At 45.2% G+C, this 24,991-nt stretch overlaps 1 protein-coding gene across 5 annotated transcripts in view; it reads right to left on the bottom strand.

The window, feature by feature from the left end:
- Positions 1-24,632, bottom strand: part of CSNK1D (casein kinase 1 delta) — a 30,427-nt gene extending 5,795 nt beyond the window's left edge. For 2 of the 5 annotated variants that reach the window (XM_075845810.1, XM_075845811.1), the window contains exons 1-9: positions 24,261-24,630; positions 22,384-22,494; positions 18,561-18,709; positions 15,300-15,528; positions 12,798-12,968; positions 10,623-10,771; positions 6,871-7,042; positions 4,522-4,661; positions 2,111-2,178 (exon numbers count right to left, since the gene is read on the bottom strand). In XM_075845810.1, coding sequence (XP_075701925.1) covers positions 2,146-2,178; positions 4,522-4,661; positions 6,871-7,042; positions 10,623-10,771; positions 12,798-12,968; positions 15,300-15,528; positions 18,561-18,709; positions 22,384-22,494; positions 24,261-24,336 — 1,230 coding nt within the window. In that variant the 5' untranslated portion in view covers positions 24,337-24,630 and the 3' untranslated portion in view covers positions 2,111-2,145. Of the gene's footprint in view, positions 1-2,110; positions 2,179-4,521; positions 4,662-6,870; positions 7,043-10,622; positions 10,772-12,797; positions 12,969-15,299; positions 15,529-18,560; positions 18,710-22,383; positions 22,495-24,260 lie in introns of all 5 variants that reach the window. The other 3 variants (XM_075845807.1, XM_075845808.1, XM_075845809.1) reach the window with 3 other exon arrangements.
- Between the last annotated feature and the right edge of the window lie 359 nt (positions 24,633-24,991).

Genomic DNA, 24,991 nt, shown 5'->3' with positions numbered 1-24,991 from the left:
AGGCATAGACAACAGCCTCTTCATTATTCTCCAATAATAGCATGTGTTGCACCATATCTGAAGTGCTTTTTTTAAGAAAGTTTTAATTAAAAAAAAAAAACTGTAGCTGGCACGGCGCTGCCAAGCTGCTTTTCTATCAGCACAGTGCCAGTCCAGCTTTGAGCTGAACAACAGTGTCTTGTCTGACATTCTGGTTTCTAGTGATAGCACAGCCCTACAATGTTATTTATCAGGCATCAGGTCACATATCTGATGACAGATCAGGAAAGCGTCACTATAGGGGACACATCCCATACTGCAGTAAAAAGAGAACCAATGGGAGACCCAGAGAGCAGCAGCGTTGGAATCTGAACCGTTTCTGTTTACTACTCATACAAAAAGATATGGGTGCCAAAATGAGCAGTACACCCAACACATAAGCAGTGGGGCTGAGGCTATTGGGCAGGTATTTGGCCATGTATTTTGGGCTACAGGTCAGTATGTCACAGAAACGAATACATTTTAATGGGCGCGTAACGGACGTGGAGACAATACTAGTCAAATATATGCATTTATCGGTGTTCGATAGGGCTCAAAACTGTGCTACGCATTTTATTTAAGCTCCTTTATTTTCATCTGTCGCTGAAAGTACCTAAAACGCAGAGCGTTTACGCAAAAGCAGATATAGCCCTGAGTTTGAAGACTGGAATCCACCTTAAAAAGACATTTAGAAGTCGCATGGTGAGGAAAGTGCCGAGCGTCAACTGCTCTCAGCAAATTGGAATTACTGCCACTAAGTGATGGAGATTGGCAGAGAACAGCGGACACACGGCACTTTGCACACAATGCTGCTTCTAAACGTCCTTCAGCTAGATGCCACTTTAAACCTCTATAGTAATCTTGTAGGTGCCATTATTTGTGCCACCGTCTCAACGAGACTCCATATATTACTGTAATGGCAGCCATATTGGTTGAGAACCAGCTTTCACTGAAATGGACAAGGCTGTACAGACTTAAAGGCTATGTATACCCTTTAAATCGTTTTTTTTTTTTAAATAAAAATGTCAGCGGCACTGACTGGTTCAGTATCAGCGGGTCCTACGCGTCTCTGTATGATCTGCCAGTTATCGCTCACATCTAAGTCATGAACTTAGATGTGATCGGTAACAGCTCGATCCGACCTGCTGAAACGGAACCCATCAGTCCCGCTGACCTGACTGATACAGCTGCTCTATATACACGCACACGATACAAAGCAGCTGTACCTCAAAGTAAAACTAATTTTTAATAAGTATTTAGGAAGTTGCACCAATCCCACGGATATTTTTTATAAAAATGTCTGATTTAAAAAAGGTGTACATAGCCTTTAAGACGGGACTGATTCTCTTTAACAAAGCAACGCTTTATGTACTTTTGCCAATTAGTTAAAGGGGTTTTCCACGACAGGACAACTGATGACCTATCCACAGGATAGGTCATCAGTATATGATCGGTGGGGGTCCGACACCGGGACCCTGCACCGATCAGCTGGTCCGGCTGCCTCCGAGCACCAGACGTCCATGCCAGAAGCAGATGGCTCCGGTCACCGAATAGATGCCGAGCTGCTCCTATTCAAGTGAATAGGAGCAGAGCTGCAGTTCGGTAGTGCGGTCACTATGCCATGGACGGAACCAACTGCTTCCGGCTCTGCACATTGCATACCATGCAATGACATCGGGTGCCCGCAGGCATCCAGAGCAGCTGATTGGTGCGGGGTCCGGGTGTCGGACCCTCACTGATGATATACTGATGACCTATCCTGTGAATCGATCATCAGTTGTCCGGTAGTGGACAACCCCTTTCATTTTTTGTCATCCTACAAGTCCTCAAGACTTTATGCAAACTAACTGACAGCTTGTCAGGGCAGTGAGCCGACACGTTTCTCCAGTGCGTTTGCACAAATCCGGACAAAAACAAAATGATCCCCACACTCCTTAAAAAGGTACAATTAACACTGATTCCGAATAAGAAAATTCTACCGCTGTAGGTTTGTTTCCACACGTAGCTGAACAAGCGCGTCAGCGAAATCTGCTTGCGCTTTTACAGTGGAACGAACGGCTGCAATTCATAGGGAAGCTTTCTAAACACTCACCCAGGGCTGCCTTCAACCGAGACTGGGGCGAGCAGCTACTTGCCAAGATGTTCGAAGGGAATGCTATTCTGAGGTGGGGAAAAGACTGCGGCTTGTCACTGTCCAACAACCCAGAAAACTACGGTGCTTAAGATATACTTTTATATTTTCGGCGTGTTTTCAGCATACACCCATAAAGCGCCAGGCAGAAGGAAGAGTGAAGCAGAGGCCGAGAAAGTGAGGATCTCAGAGTCAACTCCATTTAGGTTCCATAAATGGAATTTCTCATTTGACACTTAAGATTGATACTAATGCGCCCAATCAGCGTGGTTCAAGAGAGCGACACAGCGCGCCATGCATTAAAACCTTCCTGATTCTGCATTACCTGCTTATGTCTGTTCACTGGGGAGGCATGAATGTAATAAACACATCCGCGCCAGACCCATTCTAGAAATGCCACCTTTTCTAGCCGTTCTCCTCAAGGTCACCACATACCATGAGCACCACGGTTCGCCTAGATGGCCACATGGTAGAACATCTAGACGTTTCCATTTACAAAAAGCATTTCTGCATCCATAATGATCACGCCATCGGAGCTGCGCCTTCCGGGAGTTCAATGGGGGATCAAAATGCTTACAGAAGCAATCCAATTAAATGATGATCTTTAGGAGCGATTGTGCGAGAATCTGGGCATTGGGTTAAACTTCCAGTGCAGACAACTGAACGAAGCCAACGGTTTAGATGAAGTAGTAAGATTGACTTTTGATTACACGAAAGTGCCTGACTGACCCCCATTTTCTCACGCCAGTTAAGTGTCCTCTGCACAAGTTTAGATTTTAGAGCGCACCTCAGCTTAAAGGTTTTTTTAATTAAACTTACAAACATGTAAAAGTAGAAACATCTTAAAGTAGAGAAGAGAAGAAAAAAAAAAAAGGGAGTAGCCCAGCAGCCACCCATTATAAGAAACTGTACTGACAGGGGGTTGGTACAATTAGGAAAACTTAAAAGGCATCTGTCACAAAGATAAACCCTTATCTACAAGAGATGAGCTTCTAAGCGCCCATTGACATGGGCCAATTATTGGGCAAAGGAGCATTCATATGAACCCCATCATTAAAACGGGGCAATGATCAGCCAACGAACGATGTTTATCGGGTCGTTTATGCAGCAGAAATGATTATCGTTGTCGGCAGCGCATCCTGTGTAAACACGGAGACGCGCTGCCGACGTGATGGAAATACATGGGGACGAGCGACTGTAGTAACGAGCGCTCGTCCCCATACATAGCTCCTTGTGAAAGGACCAAACGAGCGCCGGTCAACGAGCGGTCTCATTGATCGGCGCTCGGTTTTACGGCCAAAATGGCACGGTGTAAAAAGGAACCCCAACTAGAAACTACGGATCAGTTTGAATATAGAGTGTGTTGTCCTCCACAAATGCACTTTGGGTCTAGTTTAGTGGGCGCAAGTGAAACCATTGGCTCACCTCCATTAGAGCATTGTGAACATGTCCAAATTTCAAAAAGACCTGTCCTAGTGCCAGATACCCTTTAAGCCAGGGGGTACGTTCTAATATTAAAACGACAAGATATGTAGGAAACTACGAAGAGGAGAGTAAGGGCAAGGCCACAACGTGCGGCCTTGACCCAGCCAACAACCGCGGCGGCACCATGCTTTTCGCGGCTTTGATATAGCCGGTTAATGGCTGCGTGTTATAGCGGGTGAAATGGCCCTATATCTGCAAAATCGTGCAGCTATTAATACACCCTTCAGGGCCGCACGCTTTTGCAGGTAAAAGGCTGTGTTACCCGCAATAACGCACGCCCATTAACAGGCTATTTGAAACCCGTGCCGAACATGGTGCCAGCACGGTTATTGGCCGCATCGAGGCCGGTTCAGGGCAGTTCCATGTGGCCTTACCCTAAAAGATTAAGAAGAATCAGAACAAGAAGAATGCCATAAAACATTCTCAGGGCATGATTACATAAGGGGTGTTCATTTTAAAAGGCAACATTTCATTACGTTCGATTAGATGGAGAATGTACAACATGTAATGAGTGGCAGTGCCCTAATGAAAAGCGGATTCACCACAAACGTTGCGACATGAAGGACGTTCTACAACGATGGCGCTGTGGCTTTATGGAGAGCTTTCTTCTGCCGGCATTTACAACGGAAAAGACCATAGCAGCAACTCTCGAGAATCCACAGGCGCATCACCAGAACCATGTAAGCAAAAGAAACTCTGAATGCAGGCATTGCCCAGTTAAAGGAGAACAACCCAAATCGGGGAGATTTCCCTTAACCCTCGGCAATTCAGACAGACAGCATTGCGGAGATGAAGGTATGAATCACACCCTTGCCAGCTAGCAAGCTCAGAAGCAAAAGCCACTTGTGTTCCTTTATACCCATGAGCCTTAGCAGTTTAACTCATACCTGTGAAGTTGACATGCGAGAGGTATCTTGTCGACCAGTTAGGTCAGATGAAGAGACATTAACAGGAGCACCACGATGCAGTCTCATACTCACTTTCCGTTCACGTTCCATACCGGACACGGGTCTGGGGGAGGTGTTGGCTGTTAAAATCAAGAGGAAATATTAGGATATTTGACGGGTAATGACGGAGCGTCACCAGGTACTCCAGCAGCTGCAACATGCAACACACCCCTGCAAGAGCAAGAACCAATTACAGGAGGGCAAACCGGAGTAAAAGTAGTGTAAAGACGGGCACGAGTAGATCAAAGATGGCAGCTTTCAGGACAGCGGGGCCTCTCCCTCAGGCATTGCGATAGACAAACTGGTATGTTAGAATATTTTACAAGATCAATAAATAAAAAAAATTAAAATTGTAATTTTTATTTTTTTTTAACTCCTTCTCGCCGTTGTCTTTTTTCGGATTCTCACTTTGGTGTTTTCCTTTCCACCTTCCGAAAACCATAACCTTTTTATTTTTCGGTTCAGTATGATAATTATATATTGACTTTTTTTTATGTTTTACTACTTTTAGGGTAGGAACACACACTACGGAAACACGGCGGATTTTCCGCAACGGATTCATTGCGGAAAATCTGCAGCGTATTACAGTAGCAGCAGTGGGGGGGGGGGGGGGTGAGATTTCAACAAGTCTCGTCCCCACACTGTGGAAAATAGCTGACGAAAAAAAACGCACATGAGTTTCCTCAACCGCAGCATGTCAATTAATGCTGCGGAATCGCAGCTCATCAGTTGCGGGTTTTCTCATTGAATTCAATGGGGTGCTTAAACCTGCAGCAAAGTGGTGTGTGTTGCGACATTTGCAGCGGCATTAGTAAGAAAAAATAAAAAGATAAAGCTATACTTACCCAGAGTTCCCTGCTTCCTCTCCAGTCCGGCCTCCTGGGATGACATTTCATCACAGGCTGCAGCGGTCACAAGGCCGGAAAAGTCATCTCAGGAGGCCGGACTACGTGCAGAGAAGAGGAGGGGGGGGGGGGGGGGGTAAGCATGAACGTTTTTTTTGTTGTTTTCTTCCGCCGCTGCTTTACAATGTGGTGCGATTTTTCGGATGGCATTCCCTCCTGCGGTGTTCAGGGCGGATATGCTGCCCAGCTTGAACATGCGTATCTCGCACATGCGGTGTGTGTTTGTACCCTTACAAAGAAAAAACCTGATCTTTCCATCGGATGAGGGCTTATTTTTCGGTTGGCGAGCTGCAGTTTCTATTGGCACCATTTTGGGTACATGAGACTTTTTGATCACTTTTTATTCCAATTTTTCTGCAAGATGAAGTGACCAAAACCGCGATTCCGGATGTTTTTTTTGGTTTGTTTACGCCATTCACTGTGGGGGTTAAACGTGGTTATACTGGAACTGTTCAGACTTTCACGGACTCAGCGATACCATTTATGTTAATTTTACATATTTTGTTTTTATATTGCTTGAGGGGGGAGATAAGAATGTTTTTTGTAACAATTTGTTTTTATATATTAAAAAAAAACAAAAAACTAAAAACATGGAACTTTTTTTTTTTTTTTTTTTTTTAAGTGGACTTGAATGGATCACTTGCACTAACGTATTGCAGTATATCATGATACGGACAGCCTATGAAGCCCTTGGTGTACTAAGATGGCAGACATGGGGGCCTTCATTAGATGCCATACAACCATCGGCACCCCGCAATTGGGTCACAGGAGGCGCTGTCAGTGGAGGGGGATCTGGGACACTGACTTATCAGTCACGAATAAGTGATTCGGTTTCCCGCCGTAGCGCGCAGCATACGCGCCCCTTTGATAAAAATATTGTGCAAAATCCGTAAACAGTAGTGCGGAGAACTTTAGACACTACAGCGCTAAATGTGATATTGCGAAGCCCTTAATAGGTTTTTAATGTGTGTTTAGGTCACTACATTTACTTGTTATAAAAGTTACTTTTAAAATGACTTTTTGGCAACTGAGAGGTGTCCGTGTGAACCAGATTAAATCCGCTATATTCAACTACAATGCAACGCATGCGGCAAGGGATGATTTTGGACCCTGCTGCATTTCGTATTGGCCGATCACCATCTCTTAACATATAAAGGCCACTGAGAAAGACAAAGGGAAAAAGGAGTCGTCAATGATCTTAGCGATGGGTCATCGGGTAAATGACTACTCGGATAACTTCTGCGCCATAGACTTTTACTCTAGGAATTCATCTTTAAACGTTTCCAGTGTTGAAAAGGGAAACAAATAATTTATAATCTTCCCAATCACTCAACACATTTGACAAAATAAAAACGAATATATAAGGCAAGTGATGTGGTCATACCGGTGTGTGAAGCTGGTGTGAGTGGAGTGGGTGGCGTTACTTCCGGTGCCCCTCTAAGTCTCCCTGAAGCAGTAGAGGGCAAGCCCCGAACTGCAGGATTCCTTGCGTGTCTCAGGCGCTCTTCTCGCTCTCTTCTCTCACGCTCTGCGTCTTCAGCAGCACGACTTGCACCCTATAGGAGGAATAATAAAAAATAAAAAAATCGGCAGTCACCTGGTGTTGCCACTAGGAGGCAACTAAACGTTCAACAAAATTCTGACACATCATAGTGACTTCTGACAGGTCAATGTATCGGAGTACGAGCTCAATAGAAACCCCATGAGCCTGTACTCCGCTACATCGGATTTACGGAAAAAGCCAAATAGAAAACGAAGTGGCTGAGCGCTCACACGATTCCTTCTGCTGCTTCGTTCTAGCGATTGGTGGGGGTCTCAGTGCTCGGACCCCCACCAATCAAAACTTCTGACATGTCACTATGAGATGTCAGAAGTTTGTTGAATGTTTAGTTACCCTTTAAGCCCTTACCAACATCCGCTGTATATATACGGCGCACGTCGGGTGGAGGTGGGCAGTATGGAGCGGGCTCCATAGAACGAGCGCGTCGGCTGTGCGTTACAACCGACACTTCCGGGTAACAAGTGGGATCCCGCTCGTTTAACCAGTTAAATGCCTCACAATAGCCACTGTCAGGGACTGCTTGGAAGCTGTATCTATCTGCGGACCAACATTTCAGCCAGGCCATTCTGCGTATAGCAATGGTAGAAGCTCATGCACGAGTCGCTAGACGAGCAGCGTCAAGAGATGCCTCGCACAACTAGGAGGAGACCATGACCAGTATGACGGGCACATTCAGTGGTAGCTCTGCCGATCCAGGTTGAGGGAAAATCAGAAGAGGCCAGGGAAACTAAAGCTAGTCGTGTAGCCCTAACCCACGTGAGGAAGACATGGATGGAGAGTCCAGAAGTGGATGGTCAAAAAGGCAAACCAAAAACGTTTCGGGAAAGGGAATGGGCCCAATCCGCTTCAGTCACCACAATACCAGGCGTGGGTATTGCAGTGTTGTCTGTCTGGTGAGAAGGCTCTCCCCTCGGGTCAGACGCTGCAGTAGAGGGTCACCACACACTATCTGAAAAGATGGGGTGTGAGATGACCAGTGAGGGTGTATCACGGAGGGGGAACAGCAGCACCCCCTCAATGATTCACCCTTAGTGAGGGGAGACACTGGTGCGAGAATATGAGGTGTGAAACATAGGCTGGTGTTTGACCGAGGAGCTGACGCTCTTCTCCCACCTCTCGTCATAGGCAGTTGAACAATGGCGCATGTAGAGTTGACACCGTGCACCCGCTTTGGAGGTGACAACAGGGAGATTATGTCAACCCTCTTTCCCAGCTAAAATGTGGGGGGGGAAGCAACTTACATAAAAAAAGATTTTTACAAGATTTTTTGCAGTAGAAGGAGCGTCTGCCTCCTATGAACACTAAGCGGAGACGGTTTTAGCTCAGTGTCTGTAGGCGAGGTATATCCTGTCGGAGGGGCTACACTTTAGAATTATTAGTGTCAAGCTTTCTAATAGCAATAGCATATACCCACGGCCTGTGAACCCCAATGTAACCAATGAGAAATACAGATTTAGGCTGGATTCACACCAGCGTGTTCGGCCTGTGATATACGGTCTGCATGTCGGCAGTATTTCCCGGACCGAACACACTGCAGGGAGCCGGGCTCCTAGCGTCATAATTATCTATGAGGCTAGGGGTCCCTGCCCACCGTACTGTAATCATGCTTTAAGTACAGGACAGTTGTCCTGCAGCGAGGCATTGACACCCGGCGTCAGATAACTATGATGCTAGGAGCCCGGCTCCCTGAAGTGTGTTTGATCCGGGAAATACTGCAGACATAGGGTCCGTGTATCACGGACCGAACATGCTGGTGTGAATCCGGTCCTGCAACGCAAGATTATCAAAATTTGTGCAAAGAGAATTAGCAGACGTGACCACACCATATTGCTTCTTATTAATTATTCTTTCACATGGAATGACTGTATGTATGTATGTATGTATGTATGTATGTATGTATGTGTGTGTGTGTGTATATGTATGTGTGTATGTATATGTATGTATGTATGTGTGTGTGTATGTGTATGTATGTATGTGTATGTATGTATGTGTGTATGTATGTGTGTGTGTATGTATGTGTGTGTGTATGTATATGCAGAAGGATATACGTGCATGTTTTTTTTTTTTTGCAAGTGCTTGCTGGAAACCCATTAAAAAACCAGGAGAAAACGAAGTGGCACAGGTTAGAGATCTCAAAACGTAAATGCATTCAACAGTGTTACATTTCCTACCAGACGATACGCAGCAAGCACACAAACATGTGTCCGCACAAACAGGGATCTTGGCACCTGTTTAACTCCTTAAGTACACGGACATTCTTCGTTTTTTTTTTCATAATTTTTTCGGGCTTGTTTTTTTGCGGGACAAGTTGTAGTTTTTAAATGCACCATTTTATATACTGTATAATTTACTGGGAAACTGAAAAAATTATTTGTGGGGTGAAAGGAGCAAAAACAATAATATTAAAAAAAAGTAGCGATTACGCCGTTTGGGGGGGGGGCTGTTTTTGCGGCATCTATCAGGCGGTAAAAACAGAGTTCTCCTTACTCTATGGGTTGATGCGATTAGGGCGATACCAAATTTATGGTGTTTTTTTTTTAATGTTTTACCACTTTTATAGAAGAAAAAAAAATAAAAAAAATTGTTGTTTTGCCATATTCTGGGAGCCATAACTTTTTTTTATTCCGTTGATTGAGCGTTGCGAGTGCTTATTTATTGGGGTACGTGACTTCTTGATCACTTTTTATTCAATTTTTTTGGGAATCTACAGTGACGTAAAAACAGCAATTTGGGTATTTTACATTTTGGTTGTTTTTTACGGCATTCACCGATCAAGTTAAGTAAGGTTGTGTTGTAATCGTTCAGATTTTACGGATGTGGCGATGCCAGTTATGTTAACTTAAATTTATTTTTTAACACTAGGAAAAAAAAAATGCTGTATTTTTTTTTTTTAAAGGTCGCATGCACACGGCCGTGATTTCCGGGTCGGCCGGCAGCGGAGTCTCACGCGCGAGCTGGCAGTGCACATGGCCGCAGCCATTATTTGCTATGAGCCTGGACGGCAGAACACGGCCATAATAAGACATGTCCGTTCTTTCTGCGGTGCGGACTCCCTGGCCATGCACGGACCGTGGAGACCACGGTCGTGTGCATGGCCCCATAGGAATGAATGCGGCCGCAATTCTCCCGTGGATTTTCGTGTGCATGGGGCCTAACTTAATATATAGATTTTTTGGAACATTAAAAAAAACTAAAAAAACTTTATTTAACCGTTTTAACTTATAAGCCCTCCTAGGAGACTTGAACCAGCCGGATCGCTTGCACGATATACTGCAATACTAATATAGTAAGTCATAGGTACGGTCAAGATGTGCTTCCCGGCCAATCAGTTGATCTTGAATGATACGAAGCAACTATAGATTCGACGAAGGGGATGTCTTAAAGGAACCCCAACAAAATAAAGCAAGAGAGGTTTTGGCCACCTCCATCGGTAAGTATACTGAACTGGTTTGGCAAGTATCTTTTTTATGTTAATGCGAAGCAGACATTTTTTACTACTTTTAGCCACCTAGTGGCCACGCAACAAATAAAATCTTAGAAAAAGAAGAAGTCTTTCGTGTCCTGCTAATACTCACAAACTTTAGCATGTTCCAATCAAACACGTAATCATAGGAGAATCCTTGACGGTGGAAGAGATTCCGGAATAGCTGTCTTAAGTACGAGTAGTCCGGCTTGTCATCAAAACGTAGAGATCGACAGAAGTTCAGGTAGGTGGCAAACTCGGCTTAAAAAAAGAAAAAAAAAAAAGTGAAAAAAAACAACAAACACGTAGAACATATTTGTGCAACTAAGGGTATGTGCACACACACTAATTACGTCCGTAATTGACGGACGTATTTCGGCCGCAAGTCCCGGACCGAACACCGTGCAGGGAGCCGGGTTCCTAGCATCATACTTATGTACGATGCTAGGAGTCCCTGCCTCGCTGCAGGACAACTGTCCCGTACTGTAATCATGTTTTCAGTACGGGACAGTTGTCCTGCAGCGAGGCAGGGACTCCTAGCATCGTACATAACTATGATGCTAGGAGCCCGGCTCCCTGCACTGTGTTCGGTCCGGGACTTGCGGCCGAAATACGTCCGTCAATTACGGACGTAATTAGTGTGTGTGCACATACCCTAAGAACGATGCACTGAAGCCCCGTCAACCATTACACAGAAGATGTGAGTCTATTAACATTTCCCAGAGTAGCCTGGGAGATCATTCAGCTGAAAATTGGTGGTGCCATTACAGGTCGGCATTTATGGGTTAGACCAGGGGTACGCAATGTTAGAGGGGTACAAATCGACTGCAGTAAAATTAAAGGTTTTGAGGGTCTATGCAATAAAACGTCCACAAGACATTGACCTAGTTAAACCCTTCATTGTATTGATATACCGAGAAGGCTTATTGCAGCCCTTTTTTTGTTAACATGCCAGCAGAGTGCCCACATTATGGGTGCGGTCACACGTGGCGTACCGGCTTTGTATTTCTGCATCTTATGTTTACAATGTAAGCCTATGGGGAAAAACATAACGCAAGAAATTGCAGAATATTTTTTCCCATTGGACATTGCACAGCTTTCCATGGTTCAGTTTTACATTGCGGAAATATGCCACGTGTGACTGCGCTCTAATACTATCATGTTAGTGCCCCCCCATTATTAGTGGCAGAATAATGTCCTCATTAATAGTGGCAGCAGAGTGATGCAATTAATGCCAACCATAGTACCCACGAAGTTCTAAAGTAGCAGCAGCGTCAGCAATGACTACTGACAAACCAGCTGCCACTTCAAAGACTTGGAGGGGATGCCCAAAATTCGAGAAAAGTCAGTTTTTTTCCCCGCTAAGAAACAGCACCAAATCTGTCAAGTGAATGGCGACGAACTACAATACCAGACAAAGCCCATGGACAGATGTAGTGGTTTCTGGAAAAAAAGCAGATCCATCTTCCTGGTCCTGGGCAACTCCTTTATTGTGCTTGCCCTGGGCCACACCCTGCCCTGCTTCCCTTAGCGGCCATTCCCCCCTCGCACTACTGCAACCCAATGTGATGTGTTCTAGCTGTGGACAGTGATGACGGGAGCTTTGCAAAGCTGGAATCCCTGGCCAGAACATCGGCAACGCTCTGGTCGGGAATCCCGGCTCTGGAGAAGCCCCTGACATCACTCTCCTAATATGGACAGTGATGTTGGGAGCTCCTCGCGGTAAACGTTTAACATTTACCTGTGACGGATGCCATACATTACATAATTTACGATGTTAAAAAAACATATCTCCCAGGATAGAATAGCATAGAGTACTACGCGATTACATCCTTAAAAAAAAAAAAGTAAACCAACATATACCAGCCCGACGCAGACCAAAAGGACACTTTATCTCTGTCGGGATAATGGATCCCTATAAACACGATTTTTATGCACGTCAGGAGCTTTCCCGATGTACATAATAAACGCAAGGCAATAACGTGATGTGAATGGGGCCTAATCTACCAGCAACCAATCAGTGGCCTACCGGTAGATTGCGGTCGACGGGCTGCAGACGACAGGTAGGAAAGTATCTAATAAAAACAGATTACAACGAAGATGATGAAAAAGATAAACCTTATGTATGAATATTGAAATTTAAAGAATCCCTAATGAATTTTGCTTAAGATTAATGTACAACTCAATCGTTCCTGGCCCCATATTGTTACATTCCCAAAAACACAACCTTAGAGGATCGGACTGACAAACCAAAACAGGACGTGGTGTATTCAGCCCAGTGACTTACAAGGATAGCTTTTACACAGGAGCTCTATGGGTGTGGACATCTTCTTCTCACTGATGCGCTCGTATTTTTGTCGTTTGGTGGCTGCTTTTAGTCCTTGCCATGGTAGCGAACCCAGGTTGAAGTACATCAGCACATAACCCAAAGATTCCAGATCATCCCTGCGAGATTGTTCTGTCGAGACAGAAACATTACTACATGGTCATTGCGCAAACCCAAGTGATTTCAATTTATGACAAAGTATGGCGCAGCGAGGATAAAATGATTAATGCCCCTTTATTACAATTTTGTGACGGACGAGTTATGCTACAAGGGAGTTTATCAGTGTGATTGCTGGAACTTTCAAATTACTTTCTATTAAAAATGTATTTTACTTTTTCAGATACAGCTGCTTTGTATCCTGTATACAGAGCAGCTGTATCTTGCGTAGATTTAAAGCGTTTATTTATTGATAAGAGCCCAAAAGGTGTCCATAGCCTTCAAGCTTTTCATCTATTGTGTCATACACCCCCACCCCCGAATCCATAGCGAAATATCAACCGAAGAAGAACGGACTTCCTCCATCTGCTACTTCACTGTGAACTACTAGTATTCTGCATTCCTTGGGACACGGGTTGTAAAGCAGTGCAGGAGTTTTTGACAATGGATTAGGAGTTTGGGAGCAGCAGGTTTCATTTCTATTTGTGTTCTTGACTCTGAACTAGAGACTTTAGGAACAAGCTCTGTAAGGCCAAATGCACACGTGTATTACACTCCGATTAGCCACGCGTATTTTTGTGCGGCAAACCTGCGGCGTAATACAGTACCAGCAAAGTAAATGAGATCGCAAGAAACGTCATCTACACATTGCAGATTTTTTCTACACACAAAAAGGAGCTGCTGTGCAGATTTTAAAATCCCAGCAGAAAAAATGGGACATAGATAACTTCAAAACCGCAAAAAAGGCCATACTTACTAAGTGGGTAGGTGAAAACCCGTTCCCAGCAGGACGCAGACAGGTCAAAAAAATGTTTTGACCTGTCTGCGTCCTGCTGGGAACGGGTTTTAAAAATGCATTAAAAATACGCACTATTAGCTGCGGATTTTCTGCACTAAATTCTGCAACGTGTGCATGTAGCCCAAGGGTAGGAACACACACAGCGTGTTTAGGGTGAATACGCTGCATTAAACTGCAATTTTCGCTGTGGAAAGCGGCGCCGGAGGAAAAAAAAAACAAAACCAAAAAAAAAAACAAAAACACGTTCATACTTACCCCTCCCTCTCTTGTGTGTGTGCTCCGGCCTCCTGGGATGACGTTGCAGGCCATGTGACCACTGCAGCTGTGATTGGCTGCAGCGGTCGCACAGGATGAAATGCCATCCCAGGAGGCCAGACTGGAGAATCCGAGTAAGTGTAACTTTTTTTTTTTTCTTACTTGCGATTCTTGCGGCGGAATCGCTGCGATTCAGCCGCAAGTGTCGCAACACACACAACTTTGTCAATGGGGAAAGCCTGCAACAGAAGAGCAGCGATTCCGCAGCATTAATCGTCATGCTGCGGCTGAAGAAACCGTATGTCAATTTATTTGCGTTTTTTTCAGCTGTGTGGGGACGAGATTTGTTGAAATCTCACCCACTGCTGCTACTGTTATACGATGCTAATTTTCCGGAAGGAATCCGTAGCAAAAAATCCAGTGTTTACACAGCTATAGGGGCTTTATACTTTGTGGGGGCAGATACGGGAGTACTATAATGTGCGGGGGCAGCTGCGGGAGTACTATAATGTGCGGGGGCAGCTGCGGGAGTACTATAATGTGCGGGGGCAGCTGCGGGAGTAATATAATGTGCGGGGGGCAGCTGCGGGAGTAATATAATGTGCGGGGGGCAGCTGCGGGAGTACTATAATGTGCGGGGGGCAGCTGCGGGAGTACTATAATGTGCGGGGGGCAGCTGCGGGAGTACTATAATGTGCGGGGGGCAGCTGCGGGAGTACTATAATGTGCGGGGGCAGCTATGGGGTCATTATACTGTGTGGGGGCAGCTGCCGGAGTACTATAATGTGTGGGGGCAGCTATGGGGTCATTATACTGTGTGGGGGCAGCTGTGGGAGTACTATAATGTGTGGGGGCAGCTATGGGGTCATTATACTGTGTGGGTGCAGTGTCAGGAGTATATTATATACAGTAGACTCAGGGGGATACACATGAATTCAATGACGTGGAAGGAGGCGTTGTCCAAATTGTTCATAAACCATAATCGAGATTAGATGTGGAATCAAACTTGATTTAGGTGATAAACGCCCAGCCCTAGTTTTGCACTTCGGGCGTCAGGGGATCACCAATGTCCCTACAGGAGATGGGGTGTATATTTGTGGGGTCCCTGAAGTGGGACCCCAACCTATCAGACCCCTATGACATATCCTGTCCTTTGAGAACAGCCAAGTTAAAACAATTGGAAGAAAATGTAGCCTGTTAAAGTAGCACTTGATTTTGTTTACGGCTCTGGTTCATAATCCAATAATCCCTACCTATTCCGAGGTGCGTGTTTATGGAGGCGTATCGAGCCGTCCCGGTCAGGTTCTTGTTTTCGCGGTAGGGGATATGCTGGTGTGTTCTCGCGTCCCGATACTTCTTCGCAAGGCCAAAATCAATGATGTAGACCAGGTTTCCTTTCTTACCAAGGCCCATGAGGAAATTGTCAGGCTTCACATCACGGTGGATGAAGTTTTTGGAATGAATGTATTCGATGCGACTAATCTGGAAAAAGAAGGTGAACGCAAATCCCATTTAATAAAACACAAGTCATATCCAACCATTTCTCTCACTTTGTATTTTGTGCGTAAAGTTATATATACACAAATACCAACGTCTCACGTATAGGACAAGATTTCACAATCTGGCTAGTAAGACTATTTACTATTCTGCCAAAATTCCGTTTTTCGCAGTCCAGCAGGTTCTATTTCTAAACCATTTTTTGCAGTCTCTCTCCAGAAGTTCAGCTGTTTTTCCTCCGGACTTTTCCTACCTTTCATTTCTAGGGCAGGAAGTAGTTTGACAGCTGCAATTGTCAGCCATATTAGCCCTCAAGGGGGCCCTCCAATTTAAAACCCCCCCCACTCGACAGAAACATTCTTGGCTCTCGATTACGGAACATGATCTGGGATCAGTGACCACCTATTTGTGAGACAGACCAGAGCGGTGGTCAATAGTGAGGCCCCTCGCACACGACCATATTCCATCCATTCATTCCTATGGCCAGACGGACGCATTCCCGTATATATATTTACAGGAAGGGGTCCGGGCCGTCGAAAGCTTCCGTATAAAAATAGGACATGTCCTATTTTTTTTTATTTTACAGAGCCTGCTCCCACACTTTATAATGGAAGCACGGCCCGCAAATACAGACGACTGATGACCAGGATTACAGCTACGGCCGTGTGCCTGAGAGAGAATATAGGAGTTACTGAATTAGCCAAGCAACGGCTCAGCTGTTTCCGTAACTCCCATATGGGAGCTATAACCCCCCTCTCCACTAAATGTACTAAAGAATGGCAACGTTATGGTTCCTAGTGGGACTAAAGTTATTACATTTAAAGCTAGTTATAAAATGGGTTTATATAAAAAAGGAAAAAAACTTTTTTTTTTTAGCAAAACCATTATTTTTTTTCTTTAAAATACATGCGTATCTATCGCCGGGTTCATAATGACCCGTACAATAACGTTATCACATTATTTAAACCACTGAACGGTGTAATAGAACCCCCCCACCCCCCCAACAAAAAAACAAAAACAAGTAAATTCCCCCAAAATACAATAAAAGTTGATCAATACAATTGTTTCATGAAAAGGGCCACCATGTTGTTTAACCCGCAGGGTGAACAGGGAATTGCAGTTTTTTTCCATTTGCGTCCCTCTGGCCTCCTGGGATGACGCCGCAGCCTGTGATTGGCTGCAGAAGTCATATGGGATGAAACGTCATCCCAAAAAGCCAGCCTAGATGGGGTGCAGTGGAATGCTATGACAACGTCGGGGAGGGGAGTACTAACTTTATTCATTTTAAATTAAAAAAGTGGTTTATGATTTGCGTTTTTTTGCGGCGGAATCGCAGCTTTTCCGCTGCAAAAATCACAACATTTGCCATCTTTTTGCGGGTTTTACCTTTACATTGAATTGAAAGGAGAAAACCTGTAACAAAAGAGCAACAAATCCGAAGCATAAATGGACGTGATTTAGATTGAAAAAAAACCGCACCACAGGTCAATTTATGAACGATTTTTCCCGCAGTGCGTGGATGAGATTTGTTCCGATCCCATCCACTCTGCTGCTAGTGTATTATGTTAGGCTGGAGATTTTCTGCAATGAAATCCGTTGGGGAGAATCCGCAGTGTATACACGGTGTGAACGTACCCTTAGGATGCCACAAAACACATGAAAAGAAATAAATTAAAAAATTAAAAAGAACGGTTTCAAGAAGTTTTCATACACTTAAAGGGGTTTTCCTATCAGAGACATTTATGACATCCACAGGATATGTCATAAGTGTCAGGCAGCTGCGGGTCCCGCCTCTGGGATCCTCACCTATCTCTGGAACGGGGCCCCCTAAACCCCATTCTACCGCTCTGTGTTGTGGCTGCCGCATGCGATTCCCGACCATGAATTACGGAACCAGCCTAGCGTTACCCTAAGTCCCAAATATGGGACCCACATCCTGTGGATATCTCAAATGTCTGACGGGAAAACCCCTTTAAGGCTAAATGCCCACATTGCGTATTTTGTTGCGAAAAATACGCAGGAAATTTGCAGGTAAAAAAAACAAAAAAAACACACCTAATTGCACGTTTTTTCGCTGCGGGTTTTACGCTTTGGTGCATAAAATCGGTTTTCATGCTGCGGGTTGTGGCGAGTTTCTCTCAGAACTAGGCAGATGCAAGCGGAAACGCAAGATAAATTTACATGCTGCGAATTTTCAAGTATGCACCGCAGGTCAATTTACGTGCCGAAAAAAACCCGCAGGGTACACAGGAAATTTCCTGAAATCTCATTTACTAAACACACGTAATATGCATGGTGTGCATTAAGCCTGAAGTCTATAAACCTTCAGAATCCCGTTCAAACACCGCAGTCTCAAAACTCGGCAGCCTTTCTACCCCGCTGCTTGGGTGGAGCGTGCAGAACAAACGCCATCCTTGCTTAGCTCTGCCCGTCCTGATACTTTTCTCTCCAGGATTTTTCCTGCTTAAATTCCTGTTCTGCCAGACACCCGAGTAATTGAATGGATTGACCAGTGGAGCACACGAATATAAAAGCAATATTACTGGCAAATGTACCTTATCAAGAAGTACAACACACGTTGGCAAATATTCCTCGGCAGATTTAGTGCGGACAGAAATTTTACGGAGGCACTTCTCATGCCAGAACGTCGCAGCTAATTTTGGTTCTTGGTTCCCGAAAGCCATAAAGACAAATGTGCTGGCATATGGATAATACCTCATGTGTCATGAAAGAGGTGATTGAGGCAGTGGGATCACGGGGCGCTCACCCAGGACTCGGATCAGCATTCAGTATTAGCAGGCACAGAATGTTGGCAGGGTGGCAGGGTGCAGTGCTTCTGAGTAGAAGAGAACATCATAGCAGGTAGTGCCCGTCCTTTCTGGAGCGGAGCTCATACAATACTGACTAAGATAGAGCCTGCTAAAAATGCTTCAGAGGTGACATGGTGGCCAGGAACGCTGTTACCCCTGAAGTACGCGCACGCGCACACACTTTAAACTTGATTTCTCTTGACTTACCATCTGGTCAGCAAGAAGCAGCACCGTTTTCAAGCTAAATTTCCTGGAGCAAAAGTTGAAGAGATCTTCCAGGCTTGGTCCCAACAACTCCATGACCATGACATTATAGTCGCCTTCTGCACCGCACCACTTTATAGTTGGAATTCCCACTAGACAGAAAACAAGATGCTTAATAGCAGTTATTGTGCGGTTCCCCGGTGCCCCCACATTTACGCAGCAGGTGTGTCCTTATTGCGTGGCTGCCTAAAGCTGGCCATACACATTACTCACCGATTACAGCGCGACTATCTAACGTATAGGGTTGCCCGATGCCTCGAAACATCGATACTACTTTGATGCTGTGCCCCCTCAACCGGTTCAATACCGTTAACCCCTTAGTGACCAGCCCATTTTAGGCCCTAATGACCAAGCTATTTTATTCGTTTTTCTATAGTCGCATTCAAAGAGCTATAACGTTTTTATTTTTTCATCTACATAGCTGTATGAGGACTTGTTTTTTGCGGGATTAGTTGTGCTTTTTAATGGCACCATTTTTGGGTACAGAGAATTTTTATATTAACTTTTATTAACCTTTTTGGGGGGGGATTATTAAAAAAAACTGAAATTCCGCCATTGTTCTATGCGTTTTTAAATTGACGCCGTTCACTGTGCGGCGTAAATAACATGTTACCTTTATTCTATGGGTCGGTACGATTACGGCGATACCACATATGTGGAGGTTTTTTTATGTTTTACGACTTTTGCACAATAAAAACACTCTTGAACTAAAATTATTTGTTTTTGCATCGTCGCTTTCCAAGAGCCGTAATTTTTTTCTTTTTCCATCAATGTAGTGATTTTTTGGGCTTGTTTTCTGCGGGACAAGACGTAGTTTTGATTGGTACTGTTTTGGGGCGCATGGGACTTATTGATTCATTTTTATTATGACTTTTTTGGGGGGCAATGGAAAAAAATTGCAATTTCGCCATGGTTTTTTTGTGTTTTTTTTTTACGGTGTTCACTTTGCGGTTTAAATTACATATTAACTTTATTAATGGAGTCATTACGGTCGCGGCGATACCACATATGTGTACTTTTTTTTTTTTTTTACACTTTTACTAAATAAAACCACTTTTTATGGAAAAAAATGGATTTTTTTTTTTTACTGTACTTTTTATTAATAATCTTTATTTCACTTTGATGACTTATTTTATTAGTCCCACTAGGGGACTTTACTGTGCGATGTTCCGATCGCTGCTATAATGCTCTGGTATACTTCGTATACCAGAGCATTATTGCCTGTCAGTGTAAATCTGACAGGCAATCTGTTAGGACGTGCCTCCGGCGCGTCCTAACAGGCATATGTCCAGGGCAGACCTGGAGGCTTTTATCAGGCCCCCGGCTGCCATGACACCCCATCGGAGACCCGCGATTGCATTCGCGGGCCGCCGATGGGTGACAGAGGGAGCGCACTCCCTCTGTAAACAAAGTTAAATGCCGCGGTCGCTATTGACGGCGGCATTTAACGGGTTAAACGGCCGCGATCGAAGTAAACTTCGATCGCGGGCGTTGGAGCAGGAGCTCAGTTGTCAGACAGCAGAGCCCCGGCTCCAGCCTGCACGGGAGACTCGTGCAGGACTTAGACTAGGCTGACGTGAAAAGGCGTATTAGTGGTCACTAAGGGGTTAAGTCATGTATTTCGATACGAAGCTGTGCGGCCGCAGTATTGTAATACATGAATGTAGTCACTAGGATGAAGTGATGCGGTCGCACTGCTTAGTATTGTAATACATGAATTTGGTAACCAGAATGACGTGATGAGGTCGGCACTGCACTGATGAGCGGCATCGCCGGCCCCGAAGACCGAGAATATGGCGCGCACCACACAGAACCCCCATGTTCTGTCTTCAGTGCCAGCTGCTTCTAAGCGTAGCGCCAGCCTCCTCACATCATGCTGGTTGTGCAGGCATAGCAAGTGTGCCCATGCGATCAGGAGTGGGGCAATGGCTGGAATACACAGTCGCAGCCCTGCTCTAACGGTAGAGATCAGAGAAACCATGAAAGGACTCCAGGGCTGTCTGACCCCATTTCCTGCTGTTAGGGCACACTGAGGTATGTCCTAACAACTGCCTGGTACTAGAAGTACACAGGCTAATGCACTGGCATATGTGCCGATATATACCAGTACATTGAAGTATAAAACCAGAAAAGTTAAATTAACCCCTTCCCTCCGCAGCCATTTTTAGGATTTTCACTTTTGTTTTTTCCTCCCCATCTTCCAAAAGCCATAACTCTTATTTTGCCATCAATATTGGCGTATGAGGGTTTGTTTTTTGCGGGACGAGTTGTAGATTTTCACAGCACCATTGTTTGTACCATATAATGCAGTGGAAATAGAGAAAAAAAATAAAATGTGGGGTGGAATAGGAAAAAAAAAAAACAGCGATTCCTCAATATTTTGGGTGGTTTAGTTTTTACGGCGTTCACCGTACGGTAAAAACAACATGTTAACTTTATTCTGCGGGTCAGTGTGATTACAGCGATACCAAATTTATATAGTTTTAGGTTTTACTACTTTTACAAGGAAAAAAATGATAGTTAAAAATAAAATTTGAGTTTTGTCGCCACATTCTGAGAGCCAGAACGTTTTTATTTTTCTGGCGATTTAGCCGTGTCAGGGCTTATTTTTTGAGGGGCGAGCTGCAGTTTACATTGGTACCATTTTGGGGTGTGTGAGACTTTTTGGTCACTTTTTATGGGAGGAGAAGGGACCAAAAAAAACAGCAATTTTGATGTTTTTTTATTTTTTACGGCGTTCACCGCGCGGACTAAATAATGATATATTGTAATAGTTTACGGACGCGTCGATACCAGTTAGGTTAGCTTTTTAATTATTTTTTTTTAACATCGTGCTTAACCAGCGATCGTTAGATCGCTTGCACGATATACTGCAATACTAATGTATTGCAGTATATCGAGATTCTGACAGGCAACTATGAAGCCCTGCCGGAAGAGAGGGGGCCATTGGGTCGCCCCCCCTTGTTTTTTAGTAATTTAAATGCTGCGTTCGCTATTGAACGCAGCATTTAACGGGTTAAACAAGCGGGATCCCGCTCGTTACCCGGAAGTGTCGGCTGTAACACACAGACACTCGCTTGATGGAGCGGTCTCAGCCCGTTCCATATTCCCCCACCCGACATGCGCCGTGTATATATGGCGGATGTCGGGAAGGGGTTAATAAAAAATATAAAATGTTAAAGAAAGAAAATCTGGGAAAAAATGTCACATAAAAAAAAAACTGCTTCCACTTATTGTAAGGCACGTGAGATTCTGAATTTTGAACCCCCCCCATGTGCCTCACATGAATAGTAATTAACCCCTTCATGCACCTCACACATTAACCCAATGTTGTCCATTATGACTGAGGAGCATGATGGGGTTAATTACTATTCATGTGAGGCACAATCAAGATTCATCATCACACCTCGCGCCTCATCAGAAAACGGGAGGAATTTTTAATTATATTTTTTTGTTGGCAAAGTATCGTTCCGGTATAGAGAATCGCACTAGTACACAAAGTATCGGTGTCCACGTCCAAATTGTGGTATCGCGACGACTCCAGTCTTAACAGCAGATGTCGGGGGGGGGGGGGGGGGGGGGGAGATGGATCGGGCTGTTGAATTTCAATAGGCCCGATCCTATGGATAGAAGCACTTGCCAGAGGAGTCTTTCGCCCTATTAAAAACACATGCACGCGCGGCCGAGCCTTCGTGTGGGAGGAATATGTTCGGCCTATCTTAGGCCAGCCTAAGTCCAGGGTCGGTTTCCCACCGCTTGCACTTACCTCCTCCTTGCATCATCTTATAGATCTTGCTCTCAATATGGAGCTGGGGATGTTTTGTTTTCACGCATTCCAGTTTGATGGCAACTTCCTCGGCTGCTGCAATGTCAGTGCCTGAAACAGAGAGGACATTATTAGTCACACCGGATACCATGACCCAACCGACAGGTTGTGAGGGGACTAAACACAACAGTCTATCAAGTCGCGTGTCATCTCCATGGAACACGACCCCCCTAGCGGCCTATACGAATGTCGTCTTGTATCCCAAGGATACAAGGCCCGGAGACCAAAACGTTACAAACTGAATACGACGAGGGGGGTGTAGCGCGTTTGTCAGAAACATTTGCCAATGTCAGAATTGTAAAAAATATATCTTCTAAGGCTACGTTCACACCTGCATCGGTGTGTTTCGTTCTGCTCTGTCAGAGGAGCAGAACAAGGGACTATCGGAAGTGCCGGTTCCGTTGCACAATGGATACCACCAGGGGCTGACTGAACCCAATGAGTTTAATGGGTTCCCTCGGGGTGTCCACGTTTTTACCGGAGACAATAGCGCAGCACGCTGTGCTACTGTCTCTGGTATTCTTGTTGGATCTGCGTCGGACGCCCCTGAGGGAGCCACGAACGCAGATGTGAACGAGGCCTAACCTTGATCCTCAGCCATAGCGTGATAAACTCAAGGCAGCAGCAAACCTGACCACACATAGAGGCATCTCCCCAACCAACTGCTGGGCCGGTGGGCCATCAGTTTTACAGCGAGACGCCTCGCCTAACCTGGTGGGACATCACCTAACCTTGTGTCCTCATCCAGTCCCTCACACTTTGACACGAAGGTCTTTGCCTTGGACTGGGCTATCACCATGAGTTTCTCGCAATATTGCGACACCGCAAAATTTACCAGGAGGAAGAAGCATCTGACCCCATAAAGCCTGGCTTGTGCAAAATATTTCTTCAACTTCCCGAAACGTGACATCCCCTTTTTATAATCCAAACAACAAAGACATGAAAAACTGTCGTCAATACCCCGACGCTACACGGTAACAAGATGAGCAAGGACGGCGGAAATACCGGTCAACTTTAGGAGCCAATCAGAGCCAACTTGGCTTTGTGGATGACTTTTATAGACTTTAGTTGAAAAGTTGGGCATCAGCGGCAAACACCTGGCTCCTGGGACGATCGCACCGACGCTCCTAGGGCAGCAGTGACCACCACCCTCCTTCCATCCGGAGACACGTAGGAACCTACAAGACCTAATCTAGTCCCTATTACACTTACAGTTCTACTTCGGCCTCATTCACACTCGGCAAACCTGGTGCTTCCTGTGACAGCGACAAGACGAGACATGTCGGGGAAGAACTCCGTTTATGAAACCACGGCGTCCTTTTATTTCTTCCGGTTTTGGGGTGGTTAATACCTTTGATTTGCAAATAAAAATAACCCCCAAGTTCCTCACAGGCAATTGTATAATCTCCAGAAGACCACCGCAGAAACTGCCCCCTCAATGTGTGGTCTAGGGGGACCCCTAAGGCCAAATACTGCCCCCTATGGACTGATGGGGGTCTACATGAGCCCCACAATGGAGGTCTTCACAGGGTCACTGTGTGGTTTCTATACAAGCCTCATATACAGGAAGGACTAGTAAACAGGAGGCCATTATCCTACTATAGACAGCAATAGGGAAGGGTGGAGACCCCTCCCCCACCGGCTCATACAGTATGGGCCTAAAATACACAAACATCCTATAGGACACACGACAAGATAAGACCTCAATGCCAATTCTCCCCGACAACGGCCTCCGCTATTCACAATGGAGCCCCGACAACAACAACGCTACCCCCCCCCCTTTTTTTTATTTATTCCTCCTCCATTTTGTTTCTTACCTAAATAAATATCTCCAAAAGAGCCGCTGCCGATTTTCCGGCCAAGCCGGTATCGGTTCCCGACTCTCAGCTCCATGACAGCGCTCAGACCCGCTCCTGCTCCCCGCAATCAGCCTCTGACCCTCGGAGCGCTTTTCACCATCGGTTTACGGTAGCCATCGGCTGTGAAGGCGCCCAGAACCGCGCTGTAGTGAGAGGGCAGGGGGTTCACGGAGTGTTCCCGTCACTCAATAACTCCCCGTCCGCTCGGTGCCGGTGGATTACGGCGGATTACAATGACCCCCGTTCCGTTCCGGAAAAGAAATCCAACAAGAGGCTGTCACCCAGTACATGTGACGTCACTCCACCTAGCAACAAGCTACGATACAACAGTGGGTGGTGCCAGTAAATCACATGACCATAATCATAAAGTATCGATCACCTAGGCTGCTACTGAATTCAGCTAGCGCCATCCGGTGGTCTCCTGTGGGTATTGCAACGTAGTGCATAGAATGAGGTGCTATGTGCTATGAACTATATATATATATATACTGAACCACCATTAGGGTATGTTCACACGGCAGCGTCCGATACGGCTGAAATTACTAAGCTGTTTTCAGGAGAAAACAGCTCCGGAATTTCAGACGTAATGGCATGTGCAGGCGTTTTTCGCAGCGTCCATTACGGACGTAATTGGAGCTGTTTTTCCATGGAGTCCATGGAAAACGGCTCCAATTACGTCTCAAGAAGTG

The sequence above is a fragment of the Rhinoderma darwinii genome, chromosome 13 (genome assembly GCF_050947455.1).
Source record: "Rhinoderma darwinii isolate aRhiDar2 chromosome 13, aRhiDar2.hap1, whole genome shotgun sequence".
Classification (NCBI taxonomy): domain Eukaryota; kingdom Metazoa; phylum Chordata; class Amphibia; order Anura; family Rhinodermatidae; genus Rhinoderma; species Rhinoderma darwinii.
This window is presented reverse-complemented; position numbering and strand designations above follow the sequence as displayed.